Genomic DNA, 18,232 nt, shown 5'->3' on the forward strand with positions numbered 1-18,232 from the left:
ACACAGTTTTGGTGAGGCCATGCTCCCTTCCAAAGCTTTGAAGGGAGAATTCTTCCTTGCCTCTCTCCCAGCGTCAGGTGGCTCCTGGCATCACTGGGCTTGTATTAATAGCTGCATCACTGCATTCTGCATGTCCATCTTCATATGGCCTTCTTCTTTGTGTGTCTCCTCTCCTCTTGAAAGGACACCAGTGATGGCATCTGCAGAGCTTACATCATCTGCAAAGGCTGTATTTCCAAGTTCACATTCTGGAATTTCAGGTGGCTGTGAGTTTGGGGGGATGTTATTCAACTATTGTACATTCCCAATCAAAAATGGTGGGGGGAATTCCCTGGTGGCCCAGTAGTTAAGACTCCTTACTTCCTTTTCAGGGAGCATGGGTTCAATCCCTGGTTGGCTGAGTCCTGCATGCTGTGCAACCAAAATAAATAAGTAAATACATAAATAAAATAAAACAAAAATGATGGGGAGTGCAGACATACTTTTACAAGGGTGAGCTTCACTGTTGGATAGAACGGTTTTGCCACTAATTTGACACTCTCAGGATATCTACACTTGAAAGCCTCAGATTCTTTGTAAAACTGAGTTCAGGACAGCCATCATGTGGGCTTATGGTAAGAAGTAAAGGAGATTATGTTTAAATATGCTGTGTCCTCAGCACAGTGCCTGGCACAGAAGAAGTTTATTCAGTTAATATTAGTAGCTGTTGACTGTTACTGAGGTAGACTTTTTATAATCATAGTATGTACTATAAAGATAAAGAACTAAAGGAACTAAAGAGCCTCTTGAGGATGAAAGAGGAGAGTGAAAAAGCTGGCTTAAAACTCACCATTTAAAAACCCAAGATCATGACATCCGGTCCCATCACTTCATGGCAATTAGATGGGGAAAAAGTAGAAACAGTGACAGATTTTATTTTCTTGGGCTCCAAAATCACTGTGGACGGAGACTGCAGCCACAATATTAAAAGGCATTTGCTCCTTGTAAGGACAAACCTAGATAGGGTATTAAAAAGCAAAGACATCTCTTTGCCAACAAAGCTATGGTTTTTCCAGTAGTCATGTATGGATGTGAGAGTTGGACTATAAAGAAAGCTGAGTGCCAAATAATTGATGCTTTTGAACTGTGGTGTTGGAGAAGACTCTTGAGAGTCCCTTGGACTGCAGGGACATCCAGCCAGTCCATCCTGAAGGAAATCAGTCTTGAGTATTCATTGGAAGGACTGATGCTGAGGCTGAAACTCCAATACTTTGGCCACCTGATGTGAAGAACTGACTCATTGGAAAAGACCCTGATGCTGGGAAAGACTGAGGGCAGGAGGAGAAGGGAACAACAGAGGATGAGATGGTTGGATGGCATCACCGACTCAATGGACATGAGAACCCATGTCTCCTGCATCTCCTGCATTGCAGGTCTTTTTTACCACTGAGCCACCTGGGAAGCCCTAGTATTCAGCATCCTGTAGCATTTATCATTGTTTCTGTTCTGGACTTCTATTGAGCGTTTCTAGGCCTGTGTCTTGATCACTATTTTGGGTAGCATTTGGAGACTTTGAAGCATAGTACAGAAAGTCTCTAAAAGCCCTTTCTTTGTAATTCTGTACCAGTCCTGCCCAGCCCAGCCTAATCTGTCCTCTTGGAACTGTCAAACTGATTTCATGTCACAATTCTCTTGGTGACTGTTCCAGATCCCCCCATGCCACCTTCGGGTGCCTTAAAACTACCCCTGCCCCCTCACCTCCCCTTCTGCAGACGGCCTTGGCTACGTCATTACCTAGAACATCGAGTCTGCTGCACAAGAGCTCCCTGCCTCTCCCCTCCTTCATCTCAAAGTGTGTTGGCATCTTTGCCCATCTGTTCTTTGTTCCCTGTTTCTGGTGAAGAATTACCCTCTCCCCTCTAAGACTAATCCGTCCTCTGGGTATCTACTCATGGCCCTAGTCATAATTATGGCCCATAATTATCCCTTTGTTTTCTTGCATTTGGTCTCTCTCCATGGAACCCTTCCACTCCTTCTGTAAACGTGCCCAGATCCTTCCTTGTTCTTAAAAGCACTGTCCCCTCCAGCTACTATTTTGCCTCCTTAACTGTGCTATTATACTTCTTGAAAGTGTGGTGACCTAGCCCCAGCTTCATGTTGTGACCGGCTGTTAATTATTATAAAATTGCTGAAAGAACAGTTCAGAATTCCTACCAGTTCAACTCCTGATAATTTCTTCCTGGTAGAGATAAGTCAGGACCAACTCTGGGCAGTGAGGGAGGTCCTAGGCCTCTTGTCTCCAGTTTTCTGCAGCTTGCAGACCACAGCCCTGTGGGCTGCTCTCCATGTGGGGGAATTTTAGCATATTTGGAATATGTGATGACTGCAACAATGTGCTTTTAAGAAATCAGGAATTTACATAGCTATTCAGTTGGAAAAATTATAAAGCCAGTTAATGCCTGGAGGAGAGAATAAACAAAGACACTTTTGTCTTTTAACCTCTGAGTTTTTTCCTGAGCGTTTGCTGAATAAGAAGGGGTAGAAAAATTTCCATCCTCTCCAGTATATTTCAATTTGCTGAAAACCTGCAAATTTAATCCTGAGTGAAGCCTAGAACTCTGTGAGTCCAGAGAAAGTGGTAAGTAGCAGTGCAGTTTGTTATAACCCATTTAGTTTTGTCCAGGAACTAGCTAGTAAATCAGTACTTAGCAAGGACACCCCATACATGAAGACAGTTCAGTTCAGTTCAGTCGCTTAGTCGTGTCTGACTCTTTGCGACCCCATGAATCGCAGCACGCCAGGCCTCCCTGTCCATCACCAACTCCCGGAGTTCACTCAGACTCATGTCCATCGAGTCGGTGATGCCATCCAGCCATCTCATCCTCTGTCGCACCTTCTCCTGCCCTCAATCCCTCCCAGCATCAGAGTCTTTTCCAATGAGTCAACTCTTCTCATGAGGTGGCCAGAGTATTGGACTTTCAGCTTTAGCATCTTTCCTTCCAAAGAAATCCCAGGGCTGATCTCCTTTAGAATGGACTGGTTGGATCTCCTTGCAGTCCAAGGGACACTCAAGAGTCTTGTCCAGCACCACAGTTCAAAGGCATCAATTCTTTGGCGCTCAGCTTTCTTCACAGTCCAACTCTTGCATCCATATATGACCACTGGAAAAACCATAGCCTTGACTAGACGGACCTTTGTTGGCAAAGTAATGTCCCTGCTTTTCAATATGCTATCTAGGTTGATCATAATTTTCCTTCCAAGGAGTAAGTCTTTTAATTTCATGACTGCAGTGACCATCTGCAGTGATTTTGGAGCCCCCAAAAATAAAGTCTGACACTGTTTCCACTGTTTCCCTATCTATTTCCCATGAAGTGATGGGACCAGATGCCATGATCCTAGTTTTCTGAATGTTGAGCTTTAAGCCAACTTTTTCACTCTCCTCTTTCACTTTCATCAAGAGGCTTTTTAGTTCCTCTCACTTTCTGCCATAAGGGTGGTGTCATCTGCATATCTGAGGTTATTAATATTTCTCCCGCAATCTTGATTCCAGCTTGTGCTTCTTCCAGCCCAGCGTTTCTCATGATGTACTCTGCATAGAAGTTAAATAAGCAGGGTGACAGTATACAGCCTTGACGTACTCCTTTTCCTATTTGGAACCAGTCTGTTCCATGTCCAGTTCTAACTGTTGCCTCCTGACCTGCATATAGGTTTCCCAAGAGGCAGATCAGGTGGTCTGGTATTCCCATCTCTTTCAGAATTTTCCACAGTTTATTGTGATCCACACAGTCAAAGGCTTTGGCATAGTCAATAAAGCAGAAATAGATGTTTTTCTATGAAGACAGGATAGTGATAAATAACGGTTTATATTGCATTTGGGTATTTGTGTTTACAGTCAAAAAAAAGAAAGTATACACAGATCATTCTGGAGCAGGCAAACATTTTTCTGGTCTATAGAATCCCTAGGAAATCTACCCTGTGGAACTCCTGTAGCAGGAAAAAGAACATCCATGCCAGCTCATTGTGTAACACGACATCGTGTACTCCAGACTGTTGTTCTGGGAGGCAGCCTCAACCTTCCCAGGAGCTCAGAGGCACCCCTCAGAGGCCTTTGGAGGAACTGAAAGGTGACCATGAAGATACTGATGGGATTAGTGAACATATTGATATTTTTTTCTCGGCCATGTAGGCAAAGGTATCTATACTCCTGTCTGACTTGCTAGACTTAAATTTCTTGATAGCAACTTAGTTTACTGAGAAATTGGATGTAAAAATTTTACTGTGGACAGTTGAATCAGCCAGCAGCAGTAGTATGTGATGTGCTCTATAATATTCCCAGGGTGGATATTGCTGTTGTTGCTCAGAGGCCAAGTCCTGTCCGACTCTTTGCAACCCCATGTTCTGCAGCAAGGCAGGCCTCCTTGTCCCTCACCATCTCCCAGAGTTTGCCCTAGTTCATGTCCATTGAATTGGTGATGCCATCCAACCATCTCATCCTCTGCTGCCCTCTTCTCCATCTACCTTCAGTCTTTCCCTGCATCAAGGTCTTTTCCAATGGGTTGGCTCTTAGCATCAGGTAGCCAAGGATTGGAGCTTCATCTTCAACATCAGTCCTTCCAATGAATATTCAGGGTTGATTTCCTTTAGGATTGACTGGTTTGATCTCTTGCTGGACAAGTGACTCTCAAGCGTCTTCTCCAGCAGCACAGTTTAAAAACATTAATTTTTTGGCACTCTGCGTTCTTTATGGTCCAACTCTCACATCCATACATGACTACTGGAAAGACCATAGCCTTGACTATATGGACCTCTGCAAAGTGATGTCTCTGCTTTTTAGTACACTCTCTAGGTTTGTCATAGCTCTCCTTCTTAGAAGCTGTCATCTTCTAATTTCATGGCTGCAGTGGATATAAAGAAGTGTAAAATGTGGTTATGCCTTTGGAGAAATTTGAAGCTAAAATGAGGCTGGATTTATACACACCTGCCACCTCCCCAGTCTGTTAGAGTATTACCAATCTTCCTTGGGTCCATCATGATAGGTAGTGTGACATGGCTAAATGTTGAGAAAGTCATGTGGTAAAAAAAATCGTGTGTATCACCAGATTAGTGCATGTGTGCCATCCAGGCAAAATTTTTACTATTATTTTTAATTTATTTTTCCTAAGAGATAGTTGCTGCTGCTACTGCTGCTAAGTCATTTCAGTCGTGTCCGACTCTGTGCAACCCCATAGATGGCAGCCCACCAGGCTCCCCATCCCTGGGATTCTCCAGACAAGAACACTGGAGTAGGTTGCCATTTCCTTCTCCAATGCATGAAAGTGAAAAGTGAAAGTGAAGTTGCTCAGTTGTGTCTGACTCTTAGCGACCCCATGGACTGCAGCCCACTAGGCTCCTCTGTCCATGGGATTTTCCAGGCAAGAGTACTGGAGTGGGGTGCCATTGCCTTCGAGAGACAGTTGACCCACCCCCAGTTGTAAGGAAATTGCATGGACTATTATTGTACAGTCACCAGTTTTTTGTTTTTTTAAATCTCAGCTACCAAATGTGGAGAATTTATTGGTTCTACATCTGCAGTGGGGCTACCTCCTTTTAAATACTATCACAATAGCAAAATAACTTCTAAATGGCTTATCTTGCATCTGACACTGATTGCCTTTTAATTAGGGGGAAATTAGAAGCTAAAAAGTGTAGCAGACCTGAAGTCAGTTAAAAATCAGAATAATCAGCTAAGAAAAAAACACACATTATCTCATAAAACTTAATATTTAGCCACAGGATAATAGTTTTTTATTCTCTCAATAACTTTTTCTGTGCCTTCGTGCACCCCCTTCATTTCTCTGATTGGAACTCTAACAGATTAGAATTGCCAGATATGTGGGAAATGAAAGACTTCCTCTCTTCTTCTCTCACCCTCCTTAATAGCCTAGAACAAATAAAACTGAGAAACCCACAGTTCAGCCCAGGAATTAGGTTTGTATGGCCCTGAGGTAAGAACTCTGAGTGTCTCAAAGCAGGTCGGGGAAGAATTAGGCCAGCTAGGGTTATAAACGTTTTAGTAATATCTTCTCAGAAATAGATAATAATTTGGCACATTACAGACTACAGCCATTCAATTTTTATAAACTCTGTCTTTAAAAACAGTAAAGCTTCAAGAACGTTAGTAGAACCAAAAATATAATTTACCATTTATTGGTCTTGTGGTCTCCCTGATAGCTCAGTTAGTAAAGAATCTGCCTGCAATGCAGGAGACAAGGTTCGATTTCTGGGTCGGGAAGATCCCCTGGAGAAGGGAAAGGCTAGCCACTCCAGTATTCTGGCTTGGAGAATTCCATGGACTGTATAGTCCATGGGGTCGCAAAGGGTTAGACACAACTGAGCAACTTTCACTCACTCACTCACTCATTTATTGGTCCAGAGATGGAATTTTGTGAGTTTTGAGAAAGGACCAGATTTGAGGCAATTTTTTTCATGATTTTTTTTTTCTAAGTCAACCTAGTCCTATATCCAAAGAAGGCTGTAAATGCTTATAAGGTGTGTGTATGTGTGTGTTCTCAGTCATGTATGACTCTTTGTGACCCCATGGACTATAACCTGGCAGGCTCCTCTGTCCATGGGATTTCCCAGGCAAGAATACTAGAGAGGGTTGCCATTTCCCCTTCCAGGGGATCTTCCTGACCTAGGGATGAATACGCGTCTCTTGTGTCTCCTGCATTGGCAGGCGGATTCTTTCCCACTAGTGTCACCTGGAGAGCCCAAACTTATATAAAACAGATTTTTGTTCCTTGGAGGAATGAAGAAAGGGCTTTTTTTTCTTTTTTTTCCTCTCTGTAGGAATATGCTGGACAATTTAGGGGGAAAATGAAATGGAAAAATGTGAGCTGATAGGAGCAGCTCTGTGAAGTGAGACTGGACTGACATCGCTTGTTTGCCCATAAGACGTTTTTTAGCAGTTATCTCCTTAATGCTGATCAGAGTTGTAAACGTGTTCATTTCTCTTCTGCTTGAAGAGTGGGATCTATAAGGAGCAGGATCTAGGATGTCACGGTGCATGCCAGGTGCCAGAGCGCCAAGGAGCCTTCCTAGCAGGGAAATTACTAATGTCTCCTGTGATCATGAAGCAACATGTGCTCCGCTAATTACTGTTCTCTGAGACTGCTCTCACATCTTGAAACTCTCCATGACCCAACTGCGGAAATCCTGTTTGTCTGCCTCCCACCCTTTCCCCCAAAGAATGAAAACTAGCAAATGGCAAGGCTGGGCTTGTTTAATCAATGCAATTTGTTTTTGCTGAACCTAAGATGCAAGAGGTTTCAGTTGGGGCTGTTAGCTTGATGCTGTATTTGTGGATGACTTCGTGGCCCACATCTTTAGCTGAGTTTAATGTGGAGGGTGCCTGCGTTTACTAGATGACAGCCTGGCCAAGGCGTTTTCTTTCTTTCCATAGGTTCCTGGAAGACGATGATCTTTAACACAGTGACCTTTAATGGTTGGCAGGGGTATCTTGCTGACTCCAGGCAGAGCTGTATCAGGCATGGTGCAACACCTGAGAATCTTTTGTTTTAACAAGAGTCTTCTCAGGATGGTGTCGCCTTCCTTGGTGACTTTGTCAAAATTCAGCTGTAGTCTTCCTGAGGTCTTTTGCTGTTCAGTTGTCCAGTCGCTCAGTAGTGTCCGACTCTTTCCGACCCCACGGACTGCAGCACTCCAGCCTTCCCTGTCCTTCACTATCTCCCAGAGCTTGCTCAAACTCATGTCCATTGAGTTGGTGATGCCATCCAACCATCTCGTCCTCTGTCATCCCCTTCTCCTCCTGCCTTCAATCTTTCCTATCAGAGTCTTTTCTAATGAGTCGGCTCTTAGTTGCCCTAATGCTGTAATCAGAGGCTCCTTCTGGTTTTTCAGGTAGAAATAGCAAGTTAACTCACACTCTAAAGCAAATACATTTTTGTTGCAGCTCTTTTTCATTTATTCATTTATTAGAGCATTAAAAATGAAACAGTTTTGCCTTCATGTTAAGCTAAATTTCCCTCACTTCTCCCCTCAAAAGAAAAAACACCAAAATACTTAGCTTGTCAAGTTAGATCGAACGTTGCTTTTACATAGTTTATAATAGGAGCTTAATTTTCATAGAAGAATGGATTGGCTTGGAGATGGGTTTATCTGAGTGACTATTTGAATATATTAGTGAGTACTAAGATATTATTACTTGGTATTACAGGGACAAAAAGATCTCAAAACAGCCTGATTCTCTGGGGAAAGAAACTTTCTGAGCATGGCTAGTAATACTTTCTGTCCATTTAGATGCAATTGTTGGATGATTTTGCCCAAAGTAATTAATAGTGACACATTAGTTAACATATTGCTATCAGCAGGTGGCTGTTTGAGCAGGGGTGAACATAGCCTGTGCTAAAACAAATTATTGTACCCTAGAGAAATGTGCAGAATCATTTTTTAAAGTCTTTCGATAATGCCTGCAATACAATTTTTCTGCAAGAGATAAAACTGGGGGTAACACTGGAGAGTTGTAGACTAGCAAAACAAAAATGAAAGAGAGCATAAGTGATTCAGCCTTTTCCAAAAGCATTTTCAGTTAAGCAACAATAAAAACAAACACACCAGAAAACAAGTAAATGGTTCAATACAAGCAGCACAGTCTGCCTGTCGTATCAAAAATCAAGGGAGAGACCCAGGCATCCTCATTCTTCCTTTACACTCTTTTTTTTCCTTCTCCTTTGTCCATTCTGATCTGTCAAGGGACTCTTGGCCCAGGACACAACGGTGACAGATGGGCAGGAAACTGGAATCTGTTGCTGCTTTTCATTTGTGGAGGAATCATGGTGACCACGAAGGGGTTAAAAGTGTCAGCACCAATCAGAGCTTGGCGATAATTAGTGTAATATCAATCCCAGAACACTGGTGCAGACGACCACACAATAGCAGATGAATTCTGCTAGGTTACTGCTTTGTAGGAAATCCTTATTCATCTCTTTCCAGCTTGTGCACAAATATGCTTAAAAGCCTGTGTGAAAAAGTTACTGTTTGTGCACACAAATGATTATGATTAAAGATGATTGTGAATCTTTTATTTAGGAAGGTGCATTTTGAATTAGCCTTTACACAGACAAGCTGGATAGATACATACCTCCTGAGCACGAGCTAGGTAGCGTTTCAAATATTTCAAATATTCTGCGGTATGTTGACTGATATTCTATGACTAAGGCTACCAAAGTGTAGAGTTGAGTGATGTGATTTAGGAAGGCAAACTATTACAAGATATATTTTTATTTAATTTTGTTTTACTTTCCTATTCTCATGAGAAACATTAAAGGAAAGAGAAGTAGACCTTTTTAAAAAAACAGATAAAGGCTTGAGAAGAATAAAATACATTTTCTTATTATTAGCTTCAAAGAGAAAATTGATTGATAAACAACAGTCTTAAAGTTAGTTTTCAAAAGTCCATATGGTAACCAGAAAAGGACAAATATGACTTAAAAAATGGAGCAGAAATCCGTGATGGACTAGGGGAAGAATGGGTAAAGGAGAACTTAAATAACCCCGATATGTTCAAATCCACAGGTCCCAATGGCTGGCATCCTAGAGTTCTTAATGAATTGGCCGAAGTCATCACAGAACCGCTAGATATCATTTTTGAAAACTCGTGGAGGACTGATAAGGTGCCTGAAGACTGGAAAAGGGCATATTTAGAACCTTCTTTCAAAAAGGGAAATGGATGATGACCCTGGAAATACTCATCAGCCTAACTTTTTGCTTGGAAAAATTCTGGAATTATCAACTTAGTACACTGGGTAACACATTCATAATAGCTAGACAAAAGGCAGTGAAATATCACATATAAAGAAGTACTGAATTCATTTTTTAAAAAACATACCATTGTTAGAAACAGTCTTCTGCGTGTTTGAGGGTTCTGCCCTCCACACTATACATTCTTGATGAAAACAAATGAGACTGGCTAAGCTTTTGGTTAATCTGACTAATTTTAAGTGTGTAATACAAGACAAAAAAGTTTCTGGCAATAGCTAGATATTATATCATTTCTAAATTAGCCTTTAACTTGAAAACAGTCATTTTAATTTTGTATTTAAACATTTTTTTTCTGCTTCATATAAGATTGTGTTTTCATAGGTTGAGATATTTTGCATAATTCTATATAGAATAGTTTGGTGAAGGAGCTCTTACTTTAGGTGCTTTAATATAGTTATTTCACATATAAGTACAATGATAAAGGTGACAGATTTATGTTCCTTATAAGATATACTTATAAAGAAAGAAAAGCAAAGGAAGAAACTTTTTTCTAACTTCTGTTTTTAAATTTCATCTGACTGAACTTGAGTGTTGGGACCTGTAAGAGTGTCTTACTCTGACGTACGTTAAGCAACGGCCAGCTGTGTGGCTTGATGGCTGGTTTTCCTCAGCCCTGGACGCTGCTATGTCCCAGACTGCCTCCCCAGATTCTGATTTCAGGCCTTTGGCGGGGGGTGAGCAGTGGGAGTGGATATTAAGAGCCCTTTATAACAAGAGACTAAAAGGAGAGTAGAAGGAGGTGAGAGGAGGAAATGAAGATGAATCTTGAATTTTTTCTGCTTCCTGATGTTCTTGCCTTTGGATGTTGGCAGTTTTCTTTTCTGCTTAGAAAATGCAACCATGTTGAGAAGACCAAAAACTTAGTTGAAAGGAGACAATCAAAAAGATCTAGAAACACAGCCAGCCCCACGGTCAAACAGCTTCTGAGAACAGCTAGGCAGAACTGTATTCCAAAATCTTCTCTGGACTGCTTAGATATACATAAGAGATAAAAGTTTACATCACATAATACTCAAGAGTAGGAAACTCTCAGAAAAAAAAAGAAATTTACCTTCATTTTTTCCTGGTGCATACTGGAATGGGTAGGCAGTTAAGGTCTCCAAGGGCCATTTTAATCACTTTAAAAATATCAGGTTTACATAGTTTAGCCACTTCTAAAGATTAATTTAGACTGGGTAAATTCAGTCTCATTCTTAAGTACAAGTGCAAGGAAATTAAGCTCTGAAAGTATGTATCCATTGTCTTTTAAACAACGTGCTGTAGCTTGCAGCTCTGTAAGAGTTATATTCCAACCAATCTTTCATCATTATTTTTTTTAAGTGAACTAGAGTCTTTAAAATTTCCAAACTAGGTTTTCTTTCTTTTCATGGAGTGGGGATCTCTATAGATTTATAGATATGATTTATTGTGATAATAAATGGCTTCCTGTTCTAGACCTCATTTCCAGGTGCAGCATCTGTGGCAGATTTATTTCACAGATGTACATTTTCATGCATTTATTGAATTGTTGCTGGAGAGGACCCGATTTCTGAAAAATCTATTATTTTCACCCTGGGCATTATGATGCGATCTACAGGAACTAGAAAATTCTTCAGTCATTTCAAGTTTGATTTTCTTTTTGTATAATATGTACCTTCAATTATTTTGCCAAGTTTAAATCTTCTCTTTGGGTTTGCTCTTAAAATTTGAAAATGATAATCCTCTACCGACATTGCCAGGAGAAATATCAACAACCTCAGTTATGCAGATGATACCACTCTGGCAAAATGGCAGAATGTGAAGAGGAACTAAAGAGACTCTTGATGAGGGTGAAAGAGGAGAGTGAAAAAGCTAGCTTGAAACTCAACATTCAAAAAACGAAGATCATGGCATTCAGTCCCATAACTTCATGGCAAATAGATGGGGAAACAATGGAAACAGTGACAGACTGTTTTCTTGGACTCCAAAATTACTGCAGATGGTGAGTGCAGCCATGAAATTAAAAGACGCTTGCTCCTTGGAAGAAAAGCTATGATAAACCTAGACAGCCTATTAAAAAGCAGAGGCATCACTTTACCGACAAAAGTCTATAAAGTCAAAGTCCATAAGTAGTCATGTATGGATGTGGACCATAGAGATGACTGAGTGCCTAAGAATTGATGCTTTTAAACTGTGGTGTTGGAGAAGACTCTTGAGAGTCCCTCAGACTGCAAGGAGATCAAACCAGTCAATCCTAAAGGAAATCAGTCCTGAATATTCATTGGAAGGACTGATGCTGAAGCTGAAGCTCCAATACTTTGGCCAGCTGTGTGAAGAGCTGACTCACTGGAAAAGACCCTACTCGTAGGAAAAGATCCTCATGCTGGGAAAGACTGAAGGCGAGAGAAGAAGGGGACAGCAGAGGGTAAGATGGTTAGATAGCATTATCCACTCAATAGGCTCGAATTTGAGCAAACTCGGAGAGAATGGAGGACAGAGGAGCTGTGGTGTTCTGCAGTCCACAAAGTGGCAAAGAGTTACATGACTTAGCAACTGAACAACAACAGCAATCTAAATTAAGAGGCACAATCTAGAACAGTGAAATAGCCTATGGAGTTGAAAGATTTCTTACCTGAAAGTAGAGGAAGAAAGCTTTAAGCAGAAAAGTATTGAAGGAAGCCCATTAATTCCTTTGCATTAAATGAAGATGAGTTAAGAGTTAGACTATAGATATGAGAAAGGAAGTAATCTTACCATGAATTGTATCTGGAGATAATAATGCTTAAGAAGAGTAATTTTTCACAGTGTTTTTTTCTTTTATCTAATATTCATGGTATCCTTAATTTTTTAAGGAGAAGGAAATAATGGAGGGATAAATAAATATATTATCAAAACTAGAGGATTATCTTGATTTGTATTTCCTAGACCATCGAGAGAGGTTAATTACAGACTTCATAATATTGAGGAATTGGGAGGATTATAGCAAAATTTTCTTCATTTGATCTAAAATTTTTGAAATGAAGATTTTACTTACTCACATATTCTTGGCAGAGTGAATGCATAATTTTAAGAGTTCTTTCCTCACAAAGGAAATTGTATCAATTTAGAATAGCTGTTACTCAGGCATTTTTTCTGTCTAGAGAAATTTATAGCATCTTGATGTTGTGAAATTAATAACAGAAACAGTAAGCATTGAGTTTTCATTTTGGAGTTCCTCAGATCTGAGTTCAAATTCTAGAATCATGTTGATAGCTTTTTCCTGTGGTGATTGTGTTATGAACATAAGCTAACTGTTATATATACAAATAGATAATTGATAAGGACCTACTTATTATATAGCACAGGGAACTCTAGTGAATACTCTGTAGTGACCTATATGGGAAAAGAATCTAGAAAAAAGACTGGATATATGCCTGTGTATAACTGATTCATTGTACTGTACACATGAAACTGACCCAACATTGTAAATCAATGATACCTCAATAAAAATTTAAAAAAAAAGAAGACAAGCTGAGACTTTAGCACGGGAAATGATCTTGAACAATTACTGAACTCATCAAAGACTTTTTAATCCTTGTCCATAAAATGGGAAGAATAAATACCCTTCCTTAGTTCTTAGGAGGCTTAAGAGTTCTGCAACAAACCCACACAGTTCATGGTGTTTGACACATAGTAGGTGCACAGTGCCTCACTCTCTTGCCTTCTTTTTTTTCTCTTATATAAAAGATTACCTTGAAACTAACTAGACCACTCAAGCATAAATTGACATGTCCTTGTGGCTGTCTTCAACCCACTGAATAAGGCCCTTTGCTTTCTTTGGAGTGTGTGTTTGTGTGTGTGCTGAGTTGCTCAGTCTTGTCTGACTCTGCAACCCCATGGATGGTAGCCCGCCAGACTGCTCTGTCCGTGGGATTTCCCTGCCAAGAATATGGAGTGGGTTGCCATTTCTTTCTCCAGGTGATCTTCCCCACCCAGGGATTTAACTCACATCTCTTGCATCTCTTGCATTACAGGCAGATTTTTTACCACTGTGGCACCTGGGAAACCCTTGCTTTCTTTTAGGAAGGATAAAACAGGATTTCAGTGCCTGCTCATAGTAGGGTTGAAGAAGCGTTTATTGATAGAATGAAAAGGCTGTGATTTTTAAAAACAATGAACCAATGACTAAGATCAGTGTTTTTCAAGTCTGGGGTAATAGTCACATATAAAGGAACTCTTTAATTTACCTCTTTTTAAAACAGCTCTAGATTTATAAATTTGCTCTGCAAATTAGTGAGGGCAAATGTGCATTTTCCTTTCATTTTATGACTGTGATTTACAAATTAGGAGTGCACGTGGGCATTCCCCCATAGCCTTTTCTGAGATGAATCCAGCCAAGACACGAAGCAGATGATGGCGGATCAGCAAAATCTTCTAGATGAAGAGAAACCAGATGTGCTATGCCTGGGATGCACCTGCCAGCAAACAGAAGAGCCTTTCTGGTTTGTTCTCAGTGAAGAGTCTGGGTGTTATAAAAAGGTCTTTGCGTGAGCACTGAGCAGTAACAAAAAAAAGGTCAAAGAAAATTTAGTTCTTGGACAAAATGATTAATATTTACATGTAATATTTAATTATGTGTTAAAATATCATGTTCAGACAGGCATAGCATTTCTGAATTTCAAAATAGAGAAGAAGATTATATCCAGAGACATATGTAAGACATAAGCAAGAGCTTCACCTTAAAAATGGCCAGATCTCCATTCATACCAAGGACGGAGTAATAGGGAATTCTTAGAGTAGATCAGCTGACAACTTGTGCTTAGAAGAAAGCCATCATAGATCATAGATGCTGTATTAAATTAAACAAAGTTAGTTCTGCAGAGCAAAGTGAATCAGCTGGGCTTTCTCTTTTAAATTTCCTAATTTTATTCTTATTAATAGTCTGAGTGGTAATCAATGAAACATTCCTATATCAGATGTTTTACCTATCAGATTCTTTGATTCAAAAATCCTCTTCAGTTTTCTGTTATTAATCTCTTAAGGAGATAAAATATAATCATTTTGTATTTCATGATCATTATTTTAGATATTTCCATAAAAGGAAAGAAAAAAGAACAGTAGTTCAGAAAAATGAACAACCTTATTTTTTAACTGATCAAAATGGAGATTTTCTTTTAAATTGTTTAAATTCCTAGAAATTAAATTTTATTTTTTTGTTATTATTTAAAGACAATATTTAGAGGAAAATTGCAGGTTAAAGACTATTTCAAGAGCTTGGTGGGTTTTTTTTTTTTCTTTTTACAATTTGGCCAAAATTTCTTCCACTAGAACAAAAGGAAAGAAGTTGGCTATTTAATGTTGATGAGAAATACCTTTTATAGATATATTCTGTACCATGCCCTTTGTCAGATGAATTTTCCTTTGTTATTCCAAAAACTGAGATGCTGTATTGAGTATCTTGAGGGCAAAGTGGAATATTGATTAAGACAAATGTTAGAAATTCTGTTGTTCATTGAAGTTGTTGCTCAGCTTGATAAACTGGACAGTATTCTCAGATACCCTGTGGGTTATGAAAGCATTGTTCTTTGAAAAGTTCTAATCATACAAAAATGTGTGCACAGGCCTGAAAAAGCACCTCGTGTCTGTCTAGGCAGTAGAGCAGAGATGCATTCTAAATGAAAGTTGCCCTGTGGTTTTGTATATGTAATTGCAGTTGACACCTTTTTCCTTTCAGTTACCGTTTGAAAAAGGGACTGTGTGAGAAAGCTGAATTGGAACCATGTTATGAATCCTGGAATGTATGCTCATGCAACGCTGTGATCTGCAAACATATGTCCTCTGTTCAATAAATGTTACAGCTTTCACTGCGATTCCCGCCTTGGCTCTTTTGTGATCATTTACATTTCAATGAATGGGACCTAGTATGTGCGTTATTTAAATGGATGATATATAAATGTTTACGATACTGGAGCATTATGGTTAGCATGGGAAATCAGAGTGCTAACACAGAAGAAAGGAGAAAGCCTGGCTCCCCACACTGCATGCAAAATTCAAATAAATCCTTAATGATGTTTGCTTGGATGCTTTTGTGTGATGGTTATGTATATGTGTGTTGTGGCTTCTCCCTTCTCTCCCCACCTCTCTTCTGATTAAAAAAGTACTTTTGAGGGTGATAAATAGCATGCAATTCTGTTCCAGTTATTGTGGCCCCCCCGAGTGGGAGGGAGAGTGCTGGGATATATTAGGGGGTCAGTGGGGTCATTTGTGGAGTTTCTCCCATGGATTCTGCTGTGGCTCCCAGAGTCCCTGAAACTCCATCACCCACAGGTTGATGTGATTCAACTATAAATAAGCGGCATCTTGGGGGTCATGAGACCTAAACATTTAAATTCCAGCCTTACCACTTTCTGCCTCCAGGACCTTTGAACAAATAGAATAATTACTGTAAATGCTTAGCACACTAATTAGCACATGATAAGCAGCCCCCAACATTAATTCAAAGAAGTTTTGAAATAGTGTTTTGGGTTCTCTATATATGGTATCATGTGGTATGTTTTGATGATAATGAATAGCTGTTTTTATTCACACTGAATACAAGATGAGAGGAAAGTAAATTTAAAACCAGGAAGATGTGGAATAAATATTAGGAAGAAATATGCAGATTTCTGATTTTTAGAAATGAAAAAGGACCTGAGGAAGACCTAAACAGATTCAGAAATTGTGTAGTTAAGACACACTGGAGCCTGGACTGTGTGACAAGCCCACCATGACACTGGGCTGGTGATAGACAGTTGAGGTTTTCCCAGATCCTCTAATCCTGGCTTTTTGTCTGATGTCAGGTCCTAGAAAGATACCTACAGGGATCTGTGGCATCTTAAAAAGAAAAAAGACCCATCTTTGTAGACTGGCTTTAATTTCAACTTAGTTTCAGAAGTTTTCAAGACATGCTTTTGTTCATAAACTAAAGCTCCAACCAGCCCCTGGGTTCTGCGGGAGCCAGCATTATGGTATGAAAACATAATCTTTCAGCTCTAAAATCTCATGCTTCAAATCTTCCTTGATCTGTTGAGCATTATTTAGAAAAGTCAATAATGTTGGTGAGCAGCTGCAAAATGTATTTTTAAAAAAACGTTTCCCCTACGAGCATGCGGTAGTGATCCCAAGTAAGGAGGATTTAATAGAAAATAAGATGGTTTATGTTATTAGTAAAATCACTTCGCCTAAGGCAGCCTTTAAAGTCTGTCAACTGAATCCGGAAAATGAATACCTTTTAGTTTAATTGCAGGTCATATGCTGTCCCATTGAGGATTTCTTAATTTATAAGAGGAATCTTGAACAATTTTAGTGAAAAGCTTACTTCCCTCCCTCCCTGACCTTAGAGTTACTCTGAGGACAGAGCGTCTTCATATAATTATGGACACTTTTTTGGCCCACTTTCTCCACTTTAATACATCCACATACCATTAACAGGATATCTGTGGAATCTCATCTGTCTCTTGGTTGAGTAATGAACACCAATCATAGGTTGTATATATTCGGTGTGCATTCTTGTACATCTGCCGAGCTCCATCAATTCAACTTCAACTTCATTTTGGAAATTAATCAATCTACATACTAGCATTTGCAAAAATAGCCATTTTGAGTGAAGAATATACATTTAGTCTTTTTTCTAAATCCTGACCTGTAAATCAGAAGCCCTGATTGCAATCTAGTCTTGGTTTTTCTGGTGAGTAGCTGTTTAACCACTTCCTTTCACCCCTTTGCTCCTCTCAGGTCTGTAAACATGTCCACTGGACAGCGTTGCCTAAACACACCCTGTGAAAGGTCTGGGAAACAGATGGTATCTGTGAATAACATCATGTCCTTGAGAAGAAAGTCACTGAGCGGCATGGTCTGTTTTTTGACTGTGACCACCCCAAGGCTGTGAGCACATCTGGTTCACCCCCACTAGAGTTGTTCCCTGCTTATGACTGATCCTTATGTAGTTCTGGTGCATTTCTGGTACGTGGTAGGTGTTCAGTAATGTTGTTGAATGAAGAGCCAAGTGAATTGCTCACATGCATAAGGAAACTGAAGTCAAGTTGTGTCAGTTGGTTCTACCAGGGCACTTCTGGTCTCGGGGAACTTGCAGGAACTTGAACTTGATGGCCTTTGTGTTTGAAGGATAGCATGCCTTTCACTGGGGCTTCCCTAGTAGCGCAGATTGTAAAGATTCTACCTGCAGGGCAGGAGACCCAGGTTCAGTCCCTGAGTCAGAAAGATCCGCTGGAGAAGGAAATGGCTACCCACTCCAGTATTCTTGCTTGGAGAATCCCATGGGCCGAGGAGTCTTGAGAGCTATAGTCCATGGGGTCACAGAGAGTTGGACACAACTGAGCACACATACGTGCCTTTCACTCCAGGACCCAAGAAACCAAATTTCTCTTTATCAGAAGTTCACCTTGAGGTGGGGTTTATTGTTGTTCAAATCCTCTGGGTTTCCTGTTTCCTTTTGTAT

At 40.0% G+C, this 18,232-nt stretch overlaps 1 protein-coding gene across 2 annotated transcripts in view; it reads left to right on the forward strand.

The window, feature by feature from the left end:
* Positions 1-15,622, forward strand: part of SAMD5 (sterile alpha motif domain containing 5) — a 66,895-nt gene extending 51,273 nt beyond the window's left edge. Inside the window, exons 2-3 of one of the 2 annotated variants that reach the window (XR_011465406.1) lie at positions 9,553-12,181; positions 14,083-15,622. Coding sequence is in view for 1 of the 2 variants with exons in the window: in XM_070376833.1 (XP_070232934.1) it covers positions 9,553-9,615 (63 nt within the window). In the remaining variant the exon portion in view is untranslated. Of the gene's footprint in view, positions 1-9,552 lie in introns of both variants that reach the window. The other variant, XM_070376833.1, reaches the window with a different exon arrangement.
* The last annotated feature ends 2,610 nt before the right edge of the window (positions 15,623-18,232 follow it).

The sequence above is a fragment of the Bos mutus genome, chromosome 9, assembly GCF_027580195.1.
Source record: "Bos mutus isolate GX-2022 chromosome 9, NWIPB_WYAK_1.1, whole genome shotgun sequence".
NCBI lineage: Eukaryota > Metazoa > Chordata > Mammalia > Artiodactyla > Bovidae > Bos > Bos mutus.